This window comes from Thunnus maccoyii, chromosome 4 (genome assembly GCF_910596095.1).
Source record: "Thunnus maccoyii chromosome 4, fThuMac1.1, whole genome shotgun sequence".
Taxonomy (NCBI): Eukaryota; Metazoa; Chordata; class Actinopteri; order Scombriformes; family Scombridae; genus Thunnus; species Thunnus maccoyii.
This window is the reverse complement of record NC_056536.1, coordinates 21,185,770-21,204,759: the sequence shown is the minus strand read 5'-3', so window position 1 is coordinate 21,204,759 and position 18,990 is coordinate 21,185,770. Positions and strand designations below refer to the sequence as shown.

Genomic DNA, 18,990 nt, shown 5'->3' with positions numbered 1-18,990 from the left:
TTATTGGTTATTGGTCTTAGTTTACTTATGTCCATTCTTTGTTAATTTACTGTAATTTTTTATGTATTTGAAAAGTTAATAAAAAACTTGGAATTACATAAAAATATCTCTTGGCAGAAACAATATCCTCTGGATAATCCACAGATTTTTCAGTGTTTGCTTTCAAGTTCTTTCTACCGAACAAATAGTTCCTATATATTCTCTGGATGATCTTGTTTGAACAATTATTACATTTATTGCTTTTCTTTTAAGCTTATTCATTTGTCCATTGATATATACAGATGAGTGACAAATTAAAGGAAAAACCGGCACAGATCTGAATACAAAGTTGTTCTGATTGATCATTTTTATCCTATGATGAAACATTTCTATCCTGATGGGAGTGATCTCTTCCAGGATGACAATGCCCCTATCCATAGGGCACAAGGGGTCATTGACTGGTTTGATAAGTATGAAAATGATGTGAATCATACGCTATGGCCTCTGCAGTCACCAGATCTCAACCCAATTGAAGACCTATGGGAAGTTTTGGACTGACGTGTTAGACAGCGCTCTCCACCACCGTCATCAAAACACAAAATGAGGTAATATCTTTTTGAAGAATGGTGTCCATCCCTCCAGTCGAGTTCAGAGACTTGCAGAATCAGTGCCAAGGCACATTGAAGCTGTTCTGGAGGCACCTGTCTGTGTATATATACCCCTACAAGTATGTATAATTGTATAAATGTCTATATCAAACTACAAAAAAAGTATTAGAAAAAGGTGTTGCAGGTTGGATTACAGTTGAATTCGTTTCACCTCTATTGTATTTAGGTGAAGGCAGAAATCTCACACTCAGTAGATAAAACTCAAATTATCTGCAGTGGTTGATTCAATTAGGTTTAAATGAGGAAATATGTTTCACTGTAATGTGGCGGTTAAACTGACACCTTTTACTGTTGAAAAAAAAAGAGGAAGAGGCAAGCAAGTTGTCATACATGAGCTTTTGTGGTCCTTCTTCCTGGTCCTCCTCTTGCCAGTCGAGCTGCGGGGGCTGGTGGGAGCGATCGGAGGGACGGGGCAGGGCAGCGTGTTGCTACCCTGGCTGCTGAAGCCTGAGGTGGCTGTGGAGGAAGGGGAGAAGCCACCACTCACCAGAGCTGAAAGAAGACATAGCACTACACTTATCAAAATGCTGGTACAGTGAGAGCACACCAAACCAAATCCTCCCATGAAAACATCATGACTTTTTATACACATCCACAGCAGCGGCAACAGCATTAGCACACACTCATGGGAATATGCAGCAAAAGAGAGTAATGTAGTAATGGATGTTGAAGTAAATCTCCTGGAAATAGATTTAACAAACGTGCTGAAGAAAAGGCTCCTGCTTTGGTGTCTCGCCAGCAGCAGTGCTGTCACAAGTGATAACTTACATTTGCAGTGGTCCTGCTGGTTGTGTGGGTGGCTTGGGCTGCTCCATGTCTTGCTGTGGCTGGCATGTGGGGGATGGCAGTAGTTGCTGCTTTGATCCCAGTGATGATGGTTGCTCTTCTGCACTTTTACTGCAGAGGTAAAGAGGAAAACACATCCATTATGTAAACCAGACCCGTTCCTCCGTTGTGCACTTTTCCTAAATTCTACCCATGAAATTACGCTTTCATTCCCATGTCTAAATTTGTACCACACCACACATTGCCTGGAGGATAATTCACTGCGGAGAAATTGATATTTAATGTTTTCGTCATGGTATGCTAGATTAAATCCTGTGGTTTAATGTATTTTGATGAGCATCTGAGAATCAGTTAGACACACAGATGGGACGTGGTGAAGGGTCTAAAAAACACAGGATCTTACTTTTACTAGCAAGCTTCCAAAAAGCTGAGTGCAAACCGGAGATCATTTTTATAATTTCATTTTCAAAAGAACCCAAAGGCGCAAAAACAGTCTGAGTAAGTTGATCGCTGGGCATGATGTTGTTGTCTTACAGCAGGAAGTGATACTGGCTGTTAGGAAACATGTGGCTTGACCTTGATTGGGCACAGCTGAATGCTTGATTGCTGATGAGGCAGTATGTCTGTCTCTGAATCTGATTGGCAGATATTTTGGTCTAAATGTGTTTTTAATTTAATCTTTTTCTTGATTCATATTCATGTGGGTTTTTTTTTTTTTAGTATTTCTGTTGACTTTTCCTTCTTTGCGGGAAATAGAGAGCACAGATTGTTGTTAATTCTGAAAGGCGTCATTTCATTCTGTCAAACATCTATGAAGCATTCAAAGGGAAACAACTGACCTACTGTATGACACACACCTCAATAATTAACTTCCCTTTACAGATTCATGAAGCTAAATTTGTCGCCGACCGTTACATGTGACAGTAATCCATGCTGTTTCATTTGCAGGGGTCTAATCTGTGTCAACTTGCTCACATGGATGGAGGATTTGCTGAATACATGGAGGGCTGCAGTAGCGCCTGGGATGTTTTGCCACATTCAGGGAACCTGGTTAAATCCAGCCGTGTGTAATCAGAATACATGCAGGAGAACCTCTGTCCTATTTTGGAGAACCAGTTTCTATCGGACTCAATCAAACCTGTAAAGCTCTAGCGGCTTATACTAAGCTCACCTTGGGGAAGCTCTCCAAGAAATGGTGTTTTCGATCTACACTGGTGGAAAGAAACATTAACTCCTAATCTCTTAGTGGCCATATCAGTCTTATTAAATCCCCAGAGGAGATTAGACAAATTGCATCTTATAATCACGCCTCATCCTGGGGGGTAAAAGAAGCTGTGAAAATATGGTCTCATCATAACGTCATGTTGCCTTAATCAAGAATCACTATTCTCTTGAAATTTCAGAAGACAAACAAAATTATAGAAGTGACGCCTGTGCTGCACTTTGAATTGAGACAGTCAACAGGAGCCACAACAGCTCAAGTATTTCACTAAGTAGAAACAATTTATTGGGATATTAAAGTATTCAGGGAAATAACTTTAAATCAGACGAAACTGATGAAAACTACGTCATTACATGAAACAAAACACAGATGACAGAGTAAAAGTGCAGTGCTGCAGACTGGACCACGCAAATATATGAACAAGGGACAAAGAAAAAGTGTAGAAAAACAATTCAGTGACCCGAAAGGAGACTAAACGGCATCTTATTTCTCTTTGTCATGTTCTATGATTCTTCCCATGCTCACATGTTAAGGAGACCCTGCAGCAGCTGACCCAGAAATAAGTCGTAAGACAGAACATGGCACGAACATGATCTCTGACAGAGAAACTGTGTGTGTTTATGCGTGAGTCTGTGTGTGTGTTGCTCGTTGCGATGCATAAGAGGCTGAGCGTGTACCCGAAGGCAGAGGGATTGTGTCCGGCAGCACAAATACACACGCGCACGCACGCACGCAGAGGCTGATTCACAGTACATGGAAGAAGGCAGCTGGGAGGCAGCCAGGCTCTTTACAGCTGTAGGTAAAAGAGCGGCCACAATACATACGGTGTAGACAACATGCTGGACCTCCAATCGGTCTACTGTATATTCACTCAATCTACAAACAGAACGGCTTATAAAGATTTCAATGATGTACTGTTGAAACGATTAGTCAATCAATCGACATTGTCCTCTGTGAATTCTTGGCATATTGAAAATTTGCATATTTCACCGTCAGCTCCTCTCTTGAAAAATGCTCATTTTGCATTTCTTACTGAAAAACTGCACAGCAAACCTACATACCGGACCAATGTACACGTAATATTATGAATAGTACTTATATTGCATATATTTATAGTTTGGTATCTTTGAATTTTTATCCCTCATATTTCTTGTTTCTAATTTTTACTTTTACTCTGATTATTATTTATTACACACTAGTATTAAGACTTAAGAATATACTGCCCTGCATTTTACCACACATATTTTTTTTGTATGTAACAAATTAAACCTTTGAATCCTTTGATACGTTGATCCACACAAAATTAATGTATAATAATTCTTACAATTGATTGTTTAAATTTTCAATCATTCTCTGGTTGCAGCTTCTCAAATGTGAAGATTTGCCTCTTCTTTCTGTTTTATATCATTGTAAATTGAAAACCTTTGGGGTTTTTGACAGTTTTTCGGACAAAAACAAGCAATTAGGCTCTGGAAACTTGTAATGAGCATTTACACTATATGATTCATCAATTAGTAGAAAAAATAAATGACAAATGACTTGCTAATTGCAGCCCTAAAGTGATGTATAGTTATGCATAGTGTTATTCAATGCGTCACTTGCTTTGTCCCAAATCATTTCCTCTTTCACTTGTCATTCTCACATCTCTTTAATTTCTTTTCTGTTCCACAACGCAGTCCCTCACAGAGACTTGCTGTGTTTTCTGTCTCATACCTGTGTCTTGTGGCCTGACAGGAAGTCTGCTCTGACTAGCCGGGAGAATCTCCAGTTTGACAACATCAGAGGTGTTGCCAAGAAGCTGCATGGCCTCCATCAGAGAGCAGTGCTCTGTGCTGGTCCCGTCTATAGACAAAAGGATGTCACCTACGTGCAGCGCTCCACACCTGAGAGAGCGAGACAGAGGCAGATTGTATTAAGAGAGTCTTTGTTAGGAAAGTGTCTGTGGAGAAATTAAACATAAAAGGTTGGTTTCACCTTTCGACCACGCTGGCTGCCTTTATCTTGTCAATAATAATAACTTGTTTGCTCCTGTATATCGTTGTGGTGAGACTGATCCCCAGGCTGGCGGAGGGACCTTTCACTATCTCCACCAGCAGAGGGCCTGAGGCTTGCTGCACTGCCTCTGAAACAGATAATACACACAGATATGATATAGACCAACTACTTTACTGGATGCATGCAAGAGAGGAACACAATATAAGACTTATACAATCTTAACCAACAATGAAAAGACCCAAAAACTGGCATTGATTAGGTCATCATGATTAGATTTACATCGTTAATCAGTTCAAACATTTGCTGGTTCCAGCTTCTTAAATGTAAGGATTTTATGCTTTCCTTTGTCATATATGATAGGAAACTGAATATTTTGGGGTTTTGGACAGTTGGATGAATAAATGGAGCAATTTGAACATGTTATTTGTATGTTTTTTAAACAAAAATTCCCAAAATTTGCTGGTTTCAGCCTCTCAAATGTAAAAAAAATTATGCTTTTCTGTGTCATACATGATAATAAACTAAATATCTTTTGATTTTGGACTGTTAACCCAACAAAACAGGGTATTTGAAGATGTCCCTGTGAGCTCTAAGAAACATTTTATAAACGTTTTATAGACAAAACAATTAATCGAGAAAAAAATCAGCAGATTAATCGATAAAAGAGGTTAGCTGCAGTCCTAATTTTGCCTGCTCTGACTTGTTCAGTCAGCAGTCAGGATTTCTGAATCCTAAACTCCCACACACAGAAAGATAATGTGTGCCAACTGTCCTTGGTGACCTGCCCTAATTTGCACAGACCGGTGCAGAGTTTGTGATCTTGAAAATTAGTCACCATGACCAAATGTAGGTTATAATCAGGCTTTTAGACATGCGGTGAGTTCCTGCACTACTTTTTGACCCAATGGTGAGGACATTTTGATTTGATTCGCTCTGTACTCTTAGCAGTCAGACTGATGTGTGTTCGCAGTTCTTCCTTTTCACAACATCAGAACAGGTGCAGATGAAAATGCAACACCTTTGTATGTGTTGAAAACGTTTGCAGCATTTAGTTACTCAACAGATGAAATGAGCTGCAGAAACAAAATTAAAACTGTACGCCAAAACTGTTTTCATTAATACAAATATGTACTTCTTACTGTACTGTGTCCTAGCAACAGTTCACTTAAAGGAGCACTCCACCTATTTTACATGTAAAAGTCAGTTTAATAGCCACAGGGAGCATGACTACAGGCTATGAAAATGGTTGAAAATGGTCATCTGCTGTGGCTCTGGAGGAGCTGTTTTTCATTTCTGAGGAAATAACCCTGATGATGTCATAGTGATGTCATCACAGTGATATCTGTCTGGGCATGGGCAGATACACATTTACAACAGAAAGGCTTCATTGTAAACTGGGGATGTAGAGTTTGAAAAACATGGAAGTTTACCGGGCTGGAAGAGTCTAAAGAAAAGATTCAAGCAAGATGCATTTTGGGAAATGTAGGACCAGCATCTTTTGGAGCTGTAAGTCAGGATATCTCATCTCTGTTGCATTGATTTTGACTATACTTTTTTAATCTGTCTCTTGTGAATGCTCCAAATTTATGGAAGTGCAAGACTAAACCGCTGGAGTGCCTCTTTCATATGTTGCTTTGAATGTGGTGAAGAGTTTATTATTTGTCATCTTGTCCCCTTAATTGTGTAGCATCACCTGGGCTTTGGGAAACACTGTCAAATGTGCTTTTACTGCTCAAGCCCAACCTTGTTTTATATAGGTCATGTTAAAAAAATTCTTGTGAACAAGCTGTCACTGAAAGTTGTCCTGAGTGGCACACTCTACAGGTTATGCAAGGACTCAGAAAAGTAATATACTTCTGAAAAATGTTTTAGATTGAACCTGCCATGATTCAGGAGAGGAGAGAGAACCGCACACTACGATAAAACACTGAATATCACACATCTACCCTTTTCCTGTTGGAAGTGTGCTCTCGGGCCTGAGTGACTCCCCTGGTGGCATCTCCAGCACCGCCACTCACTCTCCTCCACGCAGCCAAACGGCCACATTATTTACCCTCAGAGCAACGCTGCCCTACCATGCCTCCACATATTCCCTTTGTGTGTGTGCTCACCCATGACAGAGACGTCATACTCAATCAGGAACAGAGCTTCCTGGCCGCTCTGCATCAGCATGGTCAAAGCGTCAGCGTGCTTCTCTCTGTTTAAAGGCATCCCGTCTATGCTCAATACTCGGTCGCTGGCCTTCAAAGTGCCCTCTCTTGAGAAACACAGAATGAGAGGGAGAGAGAGAGATAAAACAACACGTAGGCGACCAGCTTAAGATGCTCATACAAGCGTTCCTGCATCATTAAACAGTTCCACATGAGGGTTCCCTCCCAGGTGAAATGAAGGATAAATGAGATAAACGGCCGTAAAGTCTTTGATGGTGAATTATGTTTTGGTTGCTTTCAGTTTTCATGAGGTAAAGTGCAATGTTGCATTAGCCTGGGGATGAGCAGTGCCCTTTCTACTTAGGAGATAACAAACGCTATATGTGTAGCAGTAATTTCATGTAGCGGCCTGAGCATAGACTAATGCAAGAGAAATGATAATGTGTGTATAAAGACAACATGGATTTTAAATAATTTAGATGCATCATTCTTATAAATCTGATTTCATTTGGGTAATAGACAAATATTTTCATTGCGGACAAAGATAAGGCAATTAGTAAAACACATATCCATTAGGCCGTATATCTAAATAAACACAACCACACAATATAGAAACACGCATGCGTGCACAAATACAATAATTTGTAAAGGCTAACACACTCACTCATGCATGAATAAGGCATAAAAAGCATACAAGGCTCATAAATAGCTACACTTATACACACACACACACACACACACATCCATCCATGTCCTCACCTGTCAGCCGGACCCCCGGGCCTGACATAGGTCACCACCAGAGGACGAGACCTGCGCCAGTCCTCATGAAAGCCCCCTGAGAAACAAAAACACGGAAATAAAACCAGTGCAAAAAGCTAAAGCTAATTGATTTCACTGAAGGATTTAAAAAACAATCAAACTCCCACCCACCTACCTCTCATGACAAACCCAAAGCTGTTTCCCTCCTTGTGTAAACACACCTCTATGGTTTTTGTTATGACTCCTGACGGGGTCTGGACTGTGGGAGGAACAAAAAAAAGAAAAGTCATCCAAAATGACAAAATCATTACTTAAAATCTTACTAAGCTACAGTAGTATTGTCCGTGTAAAGAGCTTTCTAAAAAGTTTGATTTTAGTGTCACGTTGAATTATGAGAATGAGTAAAGCATTCTGGAAATACATTTAATTAATCTCAGTGTGGAAATTCATCTTCTGCTTTTGTCCCATACTAACGACATAAAAAGCCGTGAGCAGCCGCAGTGCAGCGCTCGGGGACCAACTCTGTTTCTGTGGCCTTGATCAAGGAAATCCAATAAGTATTGATTTGTTGATATATTTTTTTTGCAGGTCGAAAGATATCTAGATGTCAAGGTTAAACATGGGCTAAATATGATTGATCATTTTTAACACGTCTAGGTTGTAACTGCTGTTTCAAATGTAAAGCAGGTCTGCTTTACAAATACAGAAATGCTACTGAAACAACAGTTACATGTAAACTAGATATTTTAGCACCAGTTTTATTTATTCCGATGTTATTATTATGTTATAATCAGTGCTTCCTGTGTGGGAGGAAATTAAAGTGAACATGCAAACATGCAGAGAGGCTGCAGTCTAAACAAGTCAGATGAATGTAGAAGTGAGGGCCGATGAGATGCCAAAATTTTGACATCTGAAGGTGCAGTGGACTCTGCATTTTATACCTAAAACCGATCATTTGGTTCTCCAGGTCTAAAGCCACATTTTTTTCTGGAGCCTCAACTTGTAATCTTGTGATGGAAAATACCCAGAATGTGTTTCATGTGTCTTCCTAAAGCATTTTCTACACACGGATTCATCTGTTTGGTTACAGGCAGAATATTAACAGATACCAAAATCTGATATTGAGTCCTCTAGAGGTTAAATGTCTCCAGGACATAAACCAGGGGTCTTTATAATCTGCAGCCTCAACTAATAAGCTTATTTATTAACATATTTCCAACATTGGTGCATTTGAAAATACAAAGCATTTGTTTTAATAACAGCACTTTCTCTATATGTCTGAGCATTTTCTACACATGGCCTCCTCTATGTGGTGAAGACCGTCAATCAGAGACATCGCGTACAGCTTCACCTACCGAACGGAGGCAACTCGTACTCCACCTCCAGCACGACTCGCTCCCCGATGTTCTTCAGCAGGCTGATAATCTCATCGTGGCGAAGCTTTGACAGGTTGATGCCATTCACTGACTTGATGTAGTCTCCTACATTCAGCTGGTCACTCCTGTGGGAAGTGATGGACAGACCATCAAGAACAAGACCATCGTCCAATCTGGCGTTAATCTAAAAATTCTGGCAAGTTTTTTTTCACTGTATGATCCCCCATGTGTGAATGAGACAGAATCAAAACTGATGCATTAACAGAACAAGTGCTGTCTCATGTGAATATTAGGTTTGTTGTGTTAATGTGTGTGCAGACAGTAATGTTAATTTGATTATAAATCCCTTTGCAGTATGTTGACAAACATACAGAGCCAGCTGTGTAGAAAAGAGAGCCGGATACTGGAGTTGGATGGCTGAAAGCGTCTCCTCTTCAGACACTGACAGTGATGATTGTACATGGTGTCTCACATATGACATTCTGAGTCAACATGCTGCTCATTGGAGGGCTAATTAATTAAATAGATTTTCTGCCCTGCTTGCCCCTCTCACCTTTGGGCTACTGCCAGTCAGTTCTGACAGCAGACAGAGAGACATCTTAACCAGCAGAGTCGACCGGCCTGTCATCCGGTCCAGTCTTATCACACATTGTCACTGCCAGTCTCTCTCCTGTCTGCCTGCTTGTCTCTCCACCCAGTAAATTAGCTAGCACTTCCACACAAGCATGAACTCAGCTGTAGGAAGACAAGCTGCTTGGAAGAATTAGCACCGTGTCTGTCTATAAACCTCCTTGGACTTGACAAGCGATGGCATATTTGGCCGAGACATTTTCAGAGGGGCTGTGTCATTATTACAAATTGTGTGTGTGTGTGTATATATACGGTGTGTGTGTGTGTATTTGTGTGTGTGACAGGAGCTTCAGTCACACGCTGCTTAATCATCATAAAATTTCCACTACGTTTTCTTTCCATGTCGTTGATGTTAAGAAAAATTAGTTTAATTGAATATAGTTATATTGAATAATTACTACTATATAGTATATTAAAGTCCCACTTATTTTTCCTTCAGTTGGATGTTTGCGCTTCACTGTGCAGAATGATGTTATGTGCAGAGTTTGACACTAGAAGGCTGTTTTCACATTCATCTGCTGAAAATGGAAAGTTTCTCTGTGCTCATTGAAAATCTGAGTTTAAGACGTGTACTTACAAGCATTATTTGTGACATCACACAACTAGTATGGAGCCAATTGTGGTCCAGTGTGCAACTTATACAAGTGCAATGCGAAAAGTTGAGCCTTCAGAGTAGAGCTGCAACTAACAATTATTCTCATTCTCGATTAATTGTTTATGCCAGAACAGTGAAAAAGGTCCGTCACAGTTTCACGATCACATAAGACTAAGAAAAGCAGCAAATACACTGAGAATGGACTTTTCAGTGAAGTCTTGTGTCCAGCAGTTTAACTTTTGCAATGAAATATATTCATATATATTAATAGATTCTGTCTTTTTCAATGAGGTAGAAGGAATAAATGTTATTTCAAGAATTTTAATGAGGTAATTGAGCTTTTTTGGAGGGGGAGACCACACACAAGTTATTATTTAAAGCAGTGTATTTTTATATGTCTGGAGCTGATCTTTAAACATCGACTGAAAAAATAGAAAAAATAGAGAATTTATATCAAAATTTATATCAAAATTTAAAGTTGTGGACACATCCTACATGGTTTGTTGGGGGCTTTGCTTCCAAACAAGCCCTTATGAGTACAACACTCTGAGGGTTGGCATGAAGCTAATCTAACACAACGCCTACAGTCCTGCAGTTAGGACGAGCTGGTGTAACTTTGCAACATGTGGACGTTTGTGGGAGCAGGATAACTAGTGCGGACAGCTTGGTGTGGTTGGCAGGTTTTAACCGCATCATCGAGCACAGATCTCACCTGGCAGCTAGCCCACCTGGCCGTAGGTTTGACACTCTAGGCTTGCCGTCCTTATCGGACCCTCCGGAGATGGTAAGGCCGAGGCTGCTGCCTTCCCTTTTCATCAGGTCCACCGTGGTCACTCCTCGGTACTCCTCTGCTGACAGATACAGACACAGGCACAGATCCACAGTCAGCATTAGCGTCTGCTTGAAAGAATCACCCTGTCTGAGAGGCAGCGGAAGACTCTTTTCTCGCTGTCTTTCTCTCCTGAGTCTCTCACTAAAATGCTCTCTGACACACAACCACATTATTTTCTCACTTTCCTGTCTTTTCTTTGTTCCTTTAAATCTCTCATACTGAGTGAATCTTTGTGGCAGGTTGAGAAGGAGGATGAGGAGGAGGAGGATGGAGTCAGTATTACTAATATCACACACAGTACAGATAATGGAAAGAAATTCAATGCGTGAATAAAAAAAGAAACTCATTGAAAATTAAATTGAAATCAAATTGTATTCATAAGTGAAAGAAATTGAGTTTGACCTTAACTCTAATGGATGTGTGGCTATACAGCGTCATCAGAGGACTCATTCTGTCTTGTGGTCCACAATGTGCTGTGCTGTTACATCACTCTACGTGAAGTCTACTGAGTGTGGTTTAGTACCAATGACAGGTATGCCATACAAGCGTTTTTTCCTCCTTATCTAAGCATTCAAAACAGTGCAGCATTAAGCAACATGCAGAAGACTCACGGGTGAACGTGCACACAAACAAAAATCTGTGTCTCTGTCAAAAATGGCATGACTCCTCTTCTTTCTGGGATGCAGGTGAATTAGCATGAATCAAACAGAACACAAAATGATGTGAAGTCAGCTTTGATTGTATTGTACCTGAAAGGCTGCGCCTCCGGGAGGAATATGATTGGTCAGTTGCCCCGGACTCTTTGCTCCCCTTTGAGTATGGTCCTTCATCTGAGGAGACAGCAGGGAGGTATGGAGGTGCTGTTAGGAAGCACTGTGGTGATACGTAGAGACTCTCTGCAGTAGAGGGCTAAGTGAACATGACCACATCATGACAGCTGCCCACACTTTAATGCTTTGAACTGCACCTTGGGTAATGTGGGGGTTCTTGGAGGGAAACAGCACTGAGCCAACAGCCACATCCGTCCGGCATTAGCTAACTGAAACAGAGTGATCAGCCTGGACTCAGCAACCCGGAAGGTCACTACACTTTGTTTCCACGACAACGCTATAAAAGGGTCAAGAGATTAAAATAGCTCCTCTCCGTCTGCAGCAAAGACCCTTGAAAGCCATTAATTTAACACAAGAATACATTTGTGGCGAGCTTGATGTATGCGACTACTAAAGCATGGGAATTTTCCTGAAGGAACAGCATGCGGTTAATGGACTGTTCGGGCATGGAGAGAAAATCATCATTTTCATGTCATTTACAGCAGCTGCTATAGAGAGCCAGGGAATGTCCAATCTGCTCTGCAGGGAAAATGTGTGGGTTTTTTTTTTTATTTTGCTTCCGACACCCATTTCTGACACAGCACTGGGCTGGCCTTAGATTAGCAGAGCCACAGCCGGCCATCTGAACCTGAATACAGCCACACAAGCATGTCAGCAGTCACAGCGATGAGGAAACTGACTTGGCACTTCTCTAATCCCGTCCACCACGGATTACCTTTTCAGCTGTCCGGCACGGTGATTGAACATCATCTTACAAACTTAAAGAAGAGCTGTGCCAAGACCTCTTTTTACGAGCGGAGGGGGCATGTTAGTGCCTTACGTTACAGGCATCAAACTTAAGTCATGACAACCTGAAGTCAGTACGAACACTGGTTAAAACCTTCCTCTCTAACACCCTTAAACTGTAAACCGTAAACCAATAAAGGTCAACTAAAGCAGGATCTACTTCCATGTGCTCCACAGGTCAGAAATGAGTTCTGTCATCATGTAAGAATTAACATCCCAAGCCTGGGAGTATATCAAGTTGACAAGAAAAATGACATTTCAGTTACTCTGACATGTCTTTTTCTTTTATCTGTGCTGATTTGTGACGAGTGAACTGGAGGAAGCGTGTGCTCGGAGGGCATCAAACTCACTGCCTTCTCATCAAGTTTCCACATCTGCCCAACTGAGGATGTAGCCTTTAGACAGCTGAAAGGCATGGATCCTTTGTCAAACCTTCTCTGACCTGAAACCTTTAGGCAGGCCCTGGATACAAGAAATAAAGAAGAAAACTCAGCCTTCTTTTGCGCACAGCTGTATGAGTCAGACTTGAACCACAGAAATATCTATAGTGGCTTTACATATTATGGCGATGTACAGAATATACATTTGCATAACGTGGTATTTCACACTATTTCATACACATCCTTGCACAAATATCCTGTTCAGTAGCTCTGAGGTACGAACACACATACACAAAGTGAGTGACACATCACAAACACATTAGGTTGGGCAAAAGCCTTGTAACCACGTGGATTCCTGAGGGCCCTGACAGTCCAGCAGCTGTCATTGCAGTCAAAAGGCAACATTAGCTCAGGGTTACGCAGACCCCAACGCGCTGCACGTGACAGAACGCTACTGTACCATCAAGCCAGCCCACAGCCATCCTCCTCCAGCTTAAAATAACCATCACTTACCCTAACAGCCAGAATTACGCTCAGGATGGAGCTGATTAATAAACAGCCCCAACAATGAAGCAACTATTAAAAAAAAAAACTCAGCTCTGTTAATAGTTTGTTGTTGGCTCAAGGATGCCAGTAGAGCTGCATCTAAAGCACTTTGGAGCATCACACTGACTAAAATAAAATTCTACACTCCTGCATAAATATGTGCTGAGTTAATTAACTCCTGATTTAATTCAGGCCGCTGTATGCCATCCTTCCCATTACCAACCAGAATGTAGGTTAAATACGGGGGCAGCACTGACAATGGCAATGCAATCATAAGGCTATTTTCAGATGTAAAACTTTATTTATACACTGGAGCCTGCCAGACCCAGTTTATGTTGCTATATCTGCCCCAATTACACATGGCAGGATGGTATGCAGAGCTGGTGGCCGAGTCCACTGACTCTGAAATCTCTTGCAATCAATCACTGTCATTATGAATGCACTGCAATGACTGCACATTCATTTGTATTCAGGATAAATGGATGATGATTGCAGTTACGATGGAAAGGGCTACCCCTCAGATGAACTATACATGTAAGACATAAGCAGCTCTTAACAGGTTAGTAAATGATCCAGGTGATCACTGACCCCCCCCCCCCCCTTCCTGCCTCGAATCCTCAGCTACAACACACACGTTGACCCCCCTGACTCTGCGTTGTAAAGATCAAAGTGTGGTGCTCTTACCAATGCTGTTCTTGGTATCTCTCCTCAGGCCACACAGCATGGCTGTAGTTTAGTCAGCGCAGCCACCCTCAGGAAGTAACCTTGCTGATCTTTGAGTACTGGGCAGAGAGCTGAGCCTTCCACCTGAGGAAAAGAGTCTCACCCGCTCATATAACACAGTGACACCATCTTCCTTTCTCCATTCCTTTTTGCCCTAACTCCAGCATTCCCTTAACCTTTTATCCCTGCTTGTAAAAACCCAGTGAAGTCTGGAGCTCCAGAGGGGCTGATCCTCAGATGGTCCCTTCTATTTAAACTTGGAGACCAAAAAAAAAAAGATGTTTCTTCTTCAAAATATGAATCTACTAAGCTCTGTTTTTCTATAAAATCCAAAGCAGGAAAATCATGTGTTCATGTCCTTTTCTTTCCATCTTGCTGTGGCTCCATTTTTTTATGAGCTGTTTTTACTAATCGTTCGTCCTTTTCCAGAGCATTTATCATTCCCTTTTCATACACTCACATGAGCTCACACATAACCCTTCTCTCTCATACAGAGCTAGAGTGAGTGTGTTCGCTCTCTCTCTCTCTCTCTCTCTTTCTCTCTCTCTCTCTCTCCCTCTGCCAGAGGGGTTCAGTGAGGCAGGCACACACGATAGTCACTCCCTCCCCCTACACACACACACACACACACTCACACTCTCTCTCTTTACTCATTTCCAACCCAGTCAAACACCCTTCATATGCACATCCTCAAACCCACCCACCCACATACAGAGATTAGACACGACAAAACTGCACACACACATACACACACACACACACACACACACCACACACTCAACTCTCTCCACAATTAACACCACCTGCACATTCATTGTCAGATTCAGCCCCGCACAGTGTCAGGATACAAGCAGTCACGTTTTTCTCACATAGACTCTGCACCAGAGCTTTTATCAGCACAATGCTATTATCTCTGTCTCTCACACATACATACACACAAACACATGAGCGCATAATGACAAATGCATATGCAAAATTCCTGTGCAGAGCAGCTGCCTGTGTGAGAGGCTGTCTAGCAGTTGAAATGTTACTCATAGAGATGCCGTGCAGTTGTCGAGCACGGGGCTGTGGTGACAGATTCTACTTCTCATCAGATTGTAGAAATAAAAGGAATGAGTTAGTGAAAATTAAATGGATTTGTTCTAAAGTCTGACATCTCAAGTTTACCCTCTGCTAATCTCAGGCCCCTCTGAGGTCTTTCCACCCAAACACAGACAGACTAAAGGGTCTGCTGCCTGCACCATTGCCACACCTGTCTGACCATTTGTCGTGCACACATAATCCTCGACGCCTGCCGCTTCCTGACCCCCACCACCTCTGACATATAACACCCTCCTCCAGCCTCACTGGCAGCCCCTCTGAACCCCGTCCACCTCTTTTGTTTTGGTCACTGCGGACAAATTGTTGTCATCGCTGAGACTTTTTTGGAGGAAAAGAAAACAGCAAGGAGAGCACGCATAATCACACCATAGCACAACACACAACAGCTTCTTCAGAAACTCATTCTACAACTGACTTTTTTTTTTTTTTACAGATGTGTGGTGACTACAAACAAACAGCTTCTACCCGCTGTTGCGTGGAGCCTAATTAGTAAGCTGTTCCAGTGGACACAATGCTCTTCGGTGTAGATAATTTCCTCCGAGACTTTTGTCCTTAATACCCCATTTACAATGTGAGCGAGCATAGTCTTTCAGAGCGAGACTAATTAATTTCCAACAGAATAAAGAGAATTGGGAGACGGAGCAGTGTGCTGGACTGATAAAAACCTCTGGGAACAGGGTGGCAAACGTTGGCTTATAATAAAAAATGGACACTTTTGCATTTCCTCAACACCAGAAATCAGCGTTATTGATGTAGGGTGAGTGATAATGAAATGATTAGTTTAGGAAAGCAGGGTTTTGGCATAAAAAGAGGTTGGGAATGCTTAATCCTCAAACAAAAAAGAAACAAAGAAAGGTAGAAAAAAACTCAAAAGCTGCAGGACTCTTAGGAGGATATCTGTCTTTCGTCATGGTTTGTAAATGACTCCAATATTATTATAAAAACCAATCCTCTTGAAAATAGACGATATTTTTCTTTTCACATAGACTAAATGTGGCCGTTTTAAGCAGGAGGGCCTGAATCTCGACCAGCTCATCGATCAAACTGACCACACTGCCATCTTATGGTGATCAGACCCAGTTACAAGTGGAGATATGAAAAGCACAATGACTAATTCACTTGTCAGCCAGAGCAGATCAGTGTGACAAGAAAAAAAAAAAAAAGAGCCAGAGGCAAAGCATGTGTCAGTCATGTGTTAGTGTTCACCTTTAAGGTTGGTCAAAAGCCCTGATTTAAGTCCAGAAAATGCTCAGTTTACCAGGCCTGCTGTAGATATACAAACATTTTTACATTTAAATTACATTACATTTTAAAAGGCAGTACATAACTTGGTGACTGTTAGCAGAATGACTTACAGATAAACTTGTTAAAGTCTAAACTGCGTTAACACTTACAACTCTGGATAAACTGGCAAGCAAGTAAAACCTCCAAGTCTCACATATTTTGTTTTACAATATTTAAGATGTCAACTGAATATATTACATATATTTCCTGTAGTCTTTACCTTTGGTTCTTCCTCTGATGATGCCCATTCGACATCTGAGAGAAAAAGAGAACATCCTCCTCTTTCCTCCTGAAGACCGGCTGCCTTTCCTCAGGGAATCTGTCTGAGGAAAAGCGAAGGAGAGCTGCTTGGGAGTGAGGCGCCCCTTTCCAAATACTACCCTTGCTGACATGTTCATTTTTCTGACTGTCCTCTTCCTGACACTGTCACCATCTCTTAGACATTGCGGTCTCTGCCTGTCCCGCTGTTCTCATGTTCTCCTCCCTCTCTGGAGAACTTCCAGTCCTCTCAGGTGACTCTTCCAAGCCACTCCAGAAGCAGGTGCAGTTTTTTTTTTTTTTAAAAGAAAGGAGGAAATACTCAGATCCAACACTGTGTGCGTTTCTTTCCAACCATCCTGAGTTACTCACTTCCACATCCAAACAGCCACAAGCTGACTGGCTAAATAAATGTTGTGTTTTTGCATCTCCAGCAATGTCAGTTTTACAGGAACAGATGGCAGAGGACTCAGGGCTGTGGGGCACAGCTTGTCTGCCAGAATGCAATGGAAACTTTCTCTGCAGGGAGCCACCTCTTAACATTGCAAAAACCATATACAGTCTGAGCTGGCCATTTTAAGGCAATGACTGTTGATAACAATCTATCTAATCTATTGATATAACAGGTTATTACATGTGCGTGTCAGCTGAGGATTTATCAAAACATGCTGGTACTCTTAGAGGAGACTGATCTGGCTTCTTCACAATTGTCAAGGACTCACAATATGAACCCACTCATGGTTTACTCTGCTCTAATCTTATACAGTTATACAGTATGATATTTAAAGGGACACTTCACCAATTTTACACATCAAGGTCAGTGTACTAGTTATAGTTAGTACTACTCAGCTGGTGAAAACAGTCGTATAATGTGCTCTTTGGATTTTAAGGGAGTTCTCAGTCTAATAAAATTACCCTGATGATGTCATCAAGGTTATGTTGGATCGTGCTGGGCTAATGTCATATGGGATTGATGGGAAGGACAACATAAAACAACACTAAATCCATTAAGTTTGGGTTTAACCACCATGAATGACGGACTTTGGTTGAGGTGAGGTGTTTCTATTTACGACATTTTCCAGTACTTCTGTATTATGAAGCGCCAAGTCGGATACATCAATGCTTTCAGAGAAAAATGAGTTTCCCAATCATAAATATGACTATTTACAAGTTGGAATTTCGTAATTACTATAACTCAGATATGACATGAACACAGCATTGGGCCAGAGTCCTCAAGTCTTTAACAGAAAGCCTGTGTTATGAACTTACTGTACTGAATTCGAAACACATGGACATCCACCAGTCAGGGAACGTTTAACCAAAGATATTATGAAGTTTCATTATGGGAAGTGTAGGGTCCAGATCCATACAGGGCACTTAAAGTTAGGATGTCTCTGCCTCGGCTGCATTAATTTTGACCATATTTAACTGCCTCTTACAAGTGCCCAAACTAAAGGACAAGGCTGATTTTCTATATTTTTCCTTTTTGTCAACAAATCTCTTGCACACATCAAACCAATGAACTGACCCTTCTTATTATTGTGTGCATGTCAAAAGCTTGATATATCTTGACTTTGTACTGAATTGTACTGAAGTTCTTGGAGGTTGTGAAGTGTAGCACAAGAAGCTGGTTACACACTGGATACACACACTTGTAAATAGATCAATTCATTGTTGGTTTGGCTCTGCATTTGCTGACAATAAAAATATATATATATATATATAGAAAATTTCCTCCCATATCCTTTAATGGAAGTGCGGTACCAAATTTCTGGGTACCTCACAGAATAACTCAGAGCTTGTCAATCATGTACCTGTGGATTGGTTTTAAAAACAACTGTAGACTTTTGAATAAATGATGATCCTTGTATTTAATACCCAGCACTGGTTAATTTTACTATTTCAATACTTTAAAATATGCCATTATTTGTATTTGGTGCCTGCTCTCAGAGTGATTTCCTAAAATCCCAAAAAGCTGATTTAAAAACAAACAGAATTGAGTTCAGGATGTTCTTTGACTGCAAAAAGCCTTACAGACCGTGAAAGCATATATTCTTTCAAAAGCTACCCCGGTTCACATCTCGGGAGGA

At 41.2% G+C, this 18,990-nt stretch overlaps 1 protein-coding gene across 2 annotated transcripts in view; it reads right to left on the bottom strand.

Annotated features, from left to right (window-relative positions):
* The window catches only part of LOC121896213 (glutamate receptor-interacting protein 2-like), a 28,768-nt gene extending 14,495 nt beyond the window's left edge, over positions 1-14,273 (bottom strand). Inside the window, exons 1-11 of one of the 2 annotated variants that reach the window (XM_042409959.1) lie at positions 14,219-14,273; positions 11,742-11,822; positions 10,873-11,011; positions 8,915-9,060; positions 7,735-7,818; positions 7,560-7,635; positions 6,762-6,907; positions 4,630-4,777; positions 4,369-4,538; positions 1,416-1,544; positions 978-1,139 (exon numbers count right to left, since the gene is read on the bottom strand). In XM_042409959.1, coding sequence (XP_042265893.1) covers positions 978-1,139; positions 1,416-1,544; positions 4,369-4,538; positions 4,630-4,777; positions 6,762-6,907; positions 7,560-7,635; positions 7,735-7,818; positions 8,915-9,060; positions 10,873-11,011; positions 11,742-11,822; positions 14,219-14,258 — 1,321 coding nt within the window. In that variant the 5' untranslated portion in view covers positions 14,259-14,273. The remainder of the gene's footprint in view (positions 1-977; positions 1,140-1,415; positions 1,545-4,368; positions 4,539-4,629; positions 4,778-6,761; positions 6,908-7,559; positions 7,636-7,734; positions 7,819-8,914; positions 9,061-10,872; positions 11,012-11,741; positions 11,823-14,218) is intronic. The other variant, XM_042409960.1, reaches the window with a different exon arrangement.
* Between the last annotated feature and the right edge of the window lie 4,717 nt (positions 14,274-18,990).